Here is an 8,138-nt window from a genome sequence, read left to right as displayed (position 1 = left end):
CGCCCCCGCGCGAAGAACGTGTCACGCGCTGCCCGGCCCCGCACGAAGAGAAGAGGATGCCCCGCCGCCACCGACTGAGCTTTGCCCGCCAGCGAGCTCCGGCGGCTGCGAGACGAGAGGATGGGAGGAGGTGTGGTAGAGGGGACAGCGGCTAGGGTTTCCCAAAATAAGAGTAAAAGATAAGATGTCTAAAGAAGCAATTCTGTTTCAACAAGTGCATGGAAAGGATCACGCTATGTGCAGTGCATGCCAAGATCAGGAAAACGTGCCATGAACAATGTTTAGTAGTACTAATCAAGGCGCGTAAAGTTACCTTGCTTCCTTTCATCTTAAACTAGCTTTCTTTCTCTCAAAGAGAATAAATTCTATGAATTTCTTCTTAACTACTTCAATTTAGTTACTTGGTTATTACTATTATAATGATATCAATGGACTTTGTTTCTTTAAGACAACTCTGGTGGACTGTGGATACCATTGTTCTCCTAACAATCCAACCACAGGTTGGTTCATATGATATCAATGGAGTCGGGAAGACTAAAAAGGGTGATGTAGAGCTAGTATTATTTTCCTACAGGAGATATATAGAGGTTTATCTCCAGGGGATGTAGATGCTCTATGGAACCGTCATCTATTGTTGATATCAGGTTTAAGTGGCTAACCACGATTGTCGTGTGGTTCTAAGGAAGTATCATTAGTTTTTCTTTTTTTCTTGACTCTTGGGTTTTACTTTTTCCTTCTGCGAGGGCATCCCAATGCTCGTAAACAAATCAGTTGTATCATGGCTACATGTGGTTGAGAGCACAACAAGCCAGGACACTCAGGTTTGTACCTAAGGGCTGCATAATTTACAGCTAGGTCTACACATGGCCATTACATCTCTAGATCTCTCTCTATATATATATATCCCCAGGATACATCATATGTTACAATGCATACAGCAAACACCGAGAACACCACTTCATCCAAAGGAAACGCTTTGGCCGCCACTGTATGATCTACATCCTCCTTTGTTCTTCTCCCATGAATGGCATATGGATTCAAGATCTTTTCCCCCGCGAGGTGAAAGATGTTGCTTCGATCAGGAAGTCAGCCCGTAAAGAAAAGAGAATTAAACACAGGCTTCCTGGTTAAAGGCGGTTGCAACCAGCCTGATGGCACAGAAGATGATGCCTCCTTAGAGCATCCACAGCCTATGGATGCAATGAAACTAAGTTTAACTTCCGATACTATCATTATTCTTGCCATGTTCAAATAGGTACTCCCTCCGTCTGATAATATTATTGGACAGAGGGAGTAGTTTACAAAAATGCGGGGAATTTTGCAACATCCTTGGCACGTTGACAGCAATGCGGTGGCACTAATAAGCCGCAGTTTATTTAGATATGAACTCATGATACAGAACAAGAATTATTCAATTGCAATCATACCCATCTCACTAATTCAGTTTGGAAAATGAACATCAATTATGCAGCAAGCAGTATCATCCGAGTTAAACTCCATTCTCTCAACATGAAAATAAAGCAGTCGAACGCTAAGACAGTTGGAGACAATGCCTTCACAGGTGGGCTACTATTACAGCAGTAACAGAACAGAGACTTGCAATGAACACTCCGAAGTCCGTAATGTGAACAAAGTCAGCGGCAAATCACAAGGTTGTACACATCAAGGACAAGTTTAATCAGCTCTTCTACTACATGCCAAGCGCATCAAACATCACAACTCCTAATGCACGCAAAATAAAACTGCGACTATCAGTCAGTTTGTAAAACATCAAACAAAGTTAGCGCCATCCTCACTCGCTATAATAAAGCTCTAAGAAGCATCGTTATCTATGTATCGCTGAAACCCCAGGTCAACTATTTCAGCAGTTCCCTGACTCTGCAAGGGGTGCAGTGCATCAACATCACCCCCACTGTCATGGTGGTGGCACTTGAGCAGACGACATAGTAGAGAGGAGTAAAACAGCCGGTCAAGGTCACTTGCCAACAAAGCAGGTTCTTCTAGAAATTCCTAGGCTCAAACAATGGGAAGGAGCCTGTCCGAGCCTTCTCACCACGGATGTCACGCTGGTGGGAGTTGGGATCTCTGCTTGTCTCAGGACGCACTCTTGTGCCCGCCTCATTCCTTTCTGCATTTACGCCAGTGGTGCTCAGGATTGGCCCGCCAAAGAATATTGATTGGCCTGTGTACGTCAACCTCTCGGACGGCTGCCCCGGAGGAATCGCTGATGAAGTTGTGTTGGCAGGTGCAAGATTTCTCCCATGGTTGCCTGGTTCACCACTTGGATTCGCCAAGAAACTTGGGTTTCTTGCAGGCAGCTCAACACCGGGTCCTGTTCTTGTTGTTTGCATGGGCACTGACACGTACCGACCAGCCTCTTGATCCCAGACAACAGAGGCTCTTCGGTTCTCCCTGACATATGATGTGGCTGACTGGAACATTGGGTTGTTACTTATATGTGTGGCAGGAACAGGTGGCCTTGTAATCCCTAGCGCAGGCCTTTCAGGAGGTGGAGCTGGATGAGGTGCTGCACGAAATTGAGCATGAGGGGCAAGCTTGTGGATGTGGACCGGGCTGCTTAAACTGCTTGCAGTCTGTGTGCCAGTCTCATAGTCATCCTGGCTTGCAAGACTCTGTGGATATGAGTTCTGTAGAGGAGACAGCCTCATCTCACTCCTTGATTCCTTTGTAGCACTGTAGTCAACGCTCATGCTACTCCTGACGCTGGCATTGCCACTGGAGCTAATATCAGCTTCATGGCCATGGCGGGCATCTATTGGTCGGAGAACAGAGGATGATGCCCGAGCTTTTGCTGCAGCTTTCATCACCTCGTTTCTGTCCAGCTTTGCAAGGCTCCGGGCACTAATCTTGACTGGCTTCTTGGCTTTGTTTGCTCTTTCAGCGTATCCAGCAGCATCAGGATCAACGGTTGAAGGAACCATCCCAGGGTCCAAATGTGGAATCACTTCATCCTGGTTGAAAGTTTCAGCACAACTAAATTCAGTAGTCTTACAATTGTCTCTAACAATATAAATATAATTTTTCCAGCTGAGAGTCATGATTAAACTTTCAAAAGTCTTGCAATTTACACAGGCAGCTTACCTGATCAATAAATATTCTTGGAGGTGTACACCAAGCACCCTTGTGGTGAAGGCCAAGAGAACTTCCAACACTGAATCCGGTTGTTGCTGAATTTGAGGGGGAATAGATGATATTTGCTCCTTCCTCGTCCTCTGGAATCCCCTCACTCATAGCTCTCATTGCAACCACATAATCATAGGTTGAGATCCCCTGATAGGGAAATAAAGAAGGAACCCAGCTGAGAAAGCAAGATAAACTTCCCATTATGTATTACATTTCAAGTATGAGGTGTGAGGCAAACCTTTCTGATCAATATCATGTGGAAGAAGAAAAGTTCTCCTAAAGGTACGCAGGCCACTAATGACAGAAGTGTGAATACACCCTGGACATAATAATATCACAATTCAGTTAATTATCGGCTAACAAGACTTGTTCTAAAAAGTAAGAACCAGTGAGTAATGCTTAGTATACATTAGATCCAATATGCAAGCACTATAGGTAAGTGGTAAACCAATGACAGGCACAACAGCTAAGAAGTTAATTCATGGATCCTAAACAGTAATAGTTGCACTTCCAGAAGGTAAAAATAATGTGCAACCATAATACTCTATATGGTATAAATGAAACAATAACATAGGTAACAGCGTCAGAACTTTGCCAACATAGCATGTAGTGCAACAAATAGAAGGCAAACAGTCTTTGATTCCTCAACAGCTAATGGTGGAAAGGTGCTGCTTCAGATATTATAGCAAAGAGAAGATTCCTATATAGTAAAAGGTACTATAATTCATTACGGTACTTACTACAATCACAGCAAATGGAGCACGAGTCAAGCCATTCCCAAGCTTTTCTTGAAGGATCCTTGGTGAATTCTTATCGACAAAGCAGAGAACAAGAACAGCAATGCCCACTCCAAATTCAATTGCAAGCTGTTACAGGAAACTGTAAATATTTAGTACCATAAAGGGAAGGGTATAACCACAAACCTCTACAACCAAGTGGGTTTAAAAACGATATGCTACTGCATGCAATAAAAAAAATCTATAACAGGTGAACATTGCATACCCATAGGAGACTGATTGCCATCAGAGCAATAAACGTGAAGTAGTTCTTCCGCCCAACACAATTATTCAGCCACTGAGGAAGATGCTCATATCAGCTATGCAGAATCAGATGTCAGAAGGTCGCATGCTAATACAGTTCAAGAAAGTTACCCGACAATGATGATCAAATCCATCCACACACTTGTCACAGCTTCTGCAGTGTTTACTGAATTTGCGAACCTGTAAAATTAATTTATATAAAAATAAACATAAGCTTCAAATAAGCCAGCTGCATGCTAAAGCGCACTTATGGAGCATGGGGGTATTGGAGCACGTTTTTTTAAACACCTCAAAAATGGTGCTTAAAAGTTTCAACAAAATTGGAGTTTTTTTACATGAATACGTATGCATGTGATCTAAATATAAGTCTTTCTAGAGATTCAAATAAGGGACTACATACAAAGCAAAATGAGTGAATCTAGACTCTGCTATGTCTATATACATCCGTATGTAGTCTATATTGAAATCTCTAGGAAGACTTATATTTAGAAACGGAGGAAGTACATTATATTATACGCTACACAAAAAAGACAAAACTCCAGCCCAAAATCAACAAAAAAAACAAGCCAACTTTTTGCATGTATTTGCCTTTTTTGTATGTCACATACAAACACGTATATTGATGAAATTTTGCACAGTTATACTACACTTCTATATGTGCATGTACACAAAATTCCGGATTTTTTTAAGCCGGAAAAATCAGAAAATTTAAACTTCAAAAAAAAAAACGGGCGCAATGTGCCCATGCTCCAAACTGACTGTTCGGCTGCATGCTGCATAACCAAAAGCTAGAGAAGCATACCTCAGCATTGCATAATGTGCAAAACAGAGCCTCTTCGCCATTAGCTTGTTGCTCTGAATCATCAGGCTTCCGGCAGTCCTCCTTAACAAATAAAGCACACACGAGCCCACCAAAGAGGAAACAGCTTGATCTTTTCTTCGGCAGTTGTGAGCTCACATGTATGTTTGCCTCCCCTACAGATGTACCTCTCTGATTAGAATGGCCATCTAGAGAGCTTCTGCAAGTAGATGTTGGGGAGTGTGTTCCAATAGCGCTGTTTGCTTTCTGGGGCAAGTTTATGCCTTCCAATCCATCGCTGTTGACAGGTACATCGACAAAACCATCCTCAAACCTTGCCATGATACCAGGATCAGCAGGATTAATACTTGTGCACCGGATGTAAAGGATGAAGACAGCCAATGCCTGGAAGTGATGTGAAGAGTGGAAATGATGTTTCATGATACCACAAGATAGCTCTCTTCAGATGAACAGGAAGACATAAAAGACAATGAGACTTTTTAAGACTTACCATGGGAGTATAAATGCCTATCGCAACATACTCAAGGACTTGCGTTCCCAGAAATGGTGCAAAGAAGGCATAAAATGCAACCACCAGAAGGAAGAATACAGTAATTGCAACGATCTGTCAAAACAATATTAGGAATCAGTAAAAATTGTGAAACAAGTGTTTCAATGTACGAACTTGAAAGAACTATTGAGGCTTCTGCAACAGTTCAGAAAAGTAATGATCAATTCTCTCAATTTCCATTTCTAGTTCACACAGTTTGATAACTTAGATGCACAAAGGCTATTGGTGCAGTATCATAAGGTTTCATATCATGTAGAAAAAAAAAGACGGGTGACAATAGCAAGCACACATCTGAGCAGACACTAGCAATATATCACAGAAATGTACATGCCGATTAACAAGCTTGGGCTTAGCAGTAATATTCTGCGAAATTATTTTTCTTGAAGCCTGAAAAACTGGCTTTCCTTTTTAAAAACAGAACCAAAACCATGACACAGTCACTTAACAACATCAATTGACCACATTAGATGGAGAAAATCCATGTTGCAGAAGACCACCATACACAAAGATATCTGACAAGTGGCCCTTCCCCACAAAAGAAACTAGAATATGGTACCATGAAAGTTCTTGCCACCACTTGACCAGTAAGAGTTTTCTACCACCAAGCTCGATGCGAAATTCAGACAAGAGCCAGCTTTGTGGCCTCAAGAACAAGCTTAGGACAGAAACCAAGCTACTGAGCCAACTCTCCCACAAGCCAACAGAATCCAGAAAACAGACAAGGGCTAACTTGGTGGACTCAAGAACAAGCTTACAAGCTACTGAGCCAACTCTCGCAACATAAGCCAACAGAATCTAGAAAACAGACGGAAACATCGCGATACTGCACCACCATTCACTGACAAACCAAAAACAAAAAAATCGCAGCTCCTCTAAATCACCTGCATTTGCATGGCCAAACCGTTCCCTTGGAAACCTGCCTAGACGCAGCCAGAAATAGACCAAACAAACAGGCCCCAGACCTCACTCCAGAGCATAAGTGGATAATTTCGCATAAAGGGTTTTACCAATTCCAGACAGTACTAAATATACAACCTATTCAGACAGTACTACTGCTACTCCCGGTTTAATCACGAGTAACAAGCAACCATTCCAGGCAGTGCTCTAGAGCCATCTCACACTCAGACAGGAGACGCATCCAGCCCGCTCTGGCCAGGCGGACGAGCAACCCTAGGCAGCAGCAGCAGCAGCAGGAGGAGGAGGAACCACCCCACCAAATCGAGCACGGGCCGGCAGAATTCACAAAATTCCCAAGCCATTCCGTGGCCCAGCTCACATTATCCACCTGCCTCACCCACGCAGACACGCGGAAAAGCAGGAGAGGAAAGGGAGAGCCAACCAACCGCCGCCGAGCTGGCCCCCTCCTCGGCAGATCTTCGGAATCGGGAAATTCCCTCCGGCGCGAGCTCACGGGGCGGCGCGAGCACGCGGCGAGCTCCTGCTGCGGCTGCTACCGGAGACGCGAGCCGAGCGGGGAGTGCGTACTTCCATCCCGGCCGCGCCGATCCGAGGGCCGGGAGCTAGCGTGGGAGGAAAGGGAAAGGCGGGGAAGGAAAGGGGGGAGAGGAGCTGGAGGAAGGACGGACCTGCAGGGTGTGGGCCGGGAGCTGCCAGCCGTGCTTCCGCGCCATGGCGGGCTCTCCTCCGGTCGCCGGATCGCCTCCCCGGCGGCGCGCGGCGGCGGCAGGCCAGCTCCCCGCTGCTGTTGGGGGCGGAGGGGTTGGTGGTTTTTCCAGTGCAGGAATAATGGCGAGGCAAGATTTTTATTAAAACCCCTCCCTGTCTGGTGGGTGGGCCATCCCTCTCTCTCATTCATGGCTCTTTCCATGGGTTTCTCTCTCTAGCCCGGTGGTGTGATCTGTGATTCCCTTTTTTGGGGAATTGTTTGTTGGGGGAATGATGATTAGGTCAACCAATGCCGGACTGTTGAGGGCTGTTGTATGGTATGGCTTGGGTTGCCATTTGGTGAGTTTAGGTAAGACGGCATGGCATGGCAAGTAAACAAGAAAACAAAAGTGTAGTCTAAGAGCATCCAGAGCCACGTACATCTAATTCGACCCCTCAGGCGGGCCCGGTCAGTGACCGGGCGTGCTCGTTTTGAGCTCCTACTCGTCCGTCCGCGCAGTCACAGTCCTCATTTTCTTCCTCATGTGTCCGGTATCACTTGCACGTGATTGGTGGAGATAGAGAAAAGAGAAAAATGAATAAAGAAAGAGAAAAGATGATCTGAGGCGGGACCGCATCCTACTTGGCAGACTGATCGGGCGCGTCCGCGAGCCCTCATATCCTCCCTACATTTGAAATGGATATGAGGGTTCGCAGACTGCCCAAACGTATATGGATGATATGAGGGGTCTGGTTGCGTCACTTTTTTCCCTCTCTCCTGTCCGGTCACTGACCGGGTGCGTCTGCGGGTGTATGAGAGATGGTTCGAGGGGTCCGGCTTTAGATGCTCTAAATAATCTAAATGATTAATGTTCTCGTCTGACTTAACAACCAATAGTCTCGACCTTTTGGGGCAACTCTAGCAGATGCGCCGGCTGTGATTGATTGCCATAACAACAGTTAGTATGGCAATCGGCGA

General features: G+C 45.2%; 1 protein-coding gene across 1 annotated transcript; it reads right to left on the bottom strand.

The window, feature by feature from the left end:
• Positions 1-1,602: 1,602 nt before the first annotated feature.
• LOC123113123 (probable protein S-acyltransferase 19) lies at positions 1,603-7,321 on the bottom strand. The gene is made up of 9 exons (XM_044534265.1): positions 7,141-7,321; positions 5,495-5,608; positions 4,987-5,388; positions 4,296-4,364; positions 4,147-4,218; positions 3,885-4,010; positions 3,383-3,463; positions 3,103-3,291; positions 1,603-2,972 (listed from the first exon to the last, which is right to left on the bottom strand). The coding sequence occupies exons 1-9, from the start codon at positions 7,183-7,185 to the stop codon at positions 2,001-2,003; spliced, it is 2,070 nt and encodes a 689-aa protein (XP_044390200.1). The 5' UTR covers positions 7,186-7,321; the 3' UTR covers positions 1,603-2,000.
• Between the last annotated feature and the right edge of the window lie 817 nt (positions 7,322-8,138).

This window comes from Triticum aestivum, chromosome 5B (genome assembly GCF_018294505.1).
Source record: "Triticum aestivum cultivar Chinese Spring chromosome 5B, IWGSC CS RefSeq v2.1, whole genome shotgun sequence".
NCBI classification, from domain to species: Eukaryota; Viridiplantae; Streptophyta; class Magnoliopsida; order Poales; family Poaceae; genus Triticum; species Triticum aestivum.
The sequence above is the reverse complement of the archived record's forward strand: the minus strand, read 5'-3'. Positions and strand labels throughout refer to the sequence as shown.

Excerpts from the sequence above, each read along its gene's own strand:
- LOC123113123 (XM_044534265.1), bottom strand. The coding sequence starts at position 7,185 with ATGGCGCGGAAGCACGGCTGGCAGCTCCCGGCCCACACCCTGCAG. Across the intron at positions 5,389-5,494 it reads TAGGCATTTATACTCCCATG|GCATTGGCTGTCTTCATCCT; the intron begins GTAAGTCTTAAA and ends CATCACTTCCAG. Across the intron at positions 4,011-4,146 it reads TGGCAATCAGTCTCCTATGG|CTTGCAATTGAATTTGGAGT; the intron begins GTATGCAATGTT and ends TTCCTGTAACAG.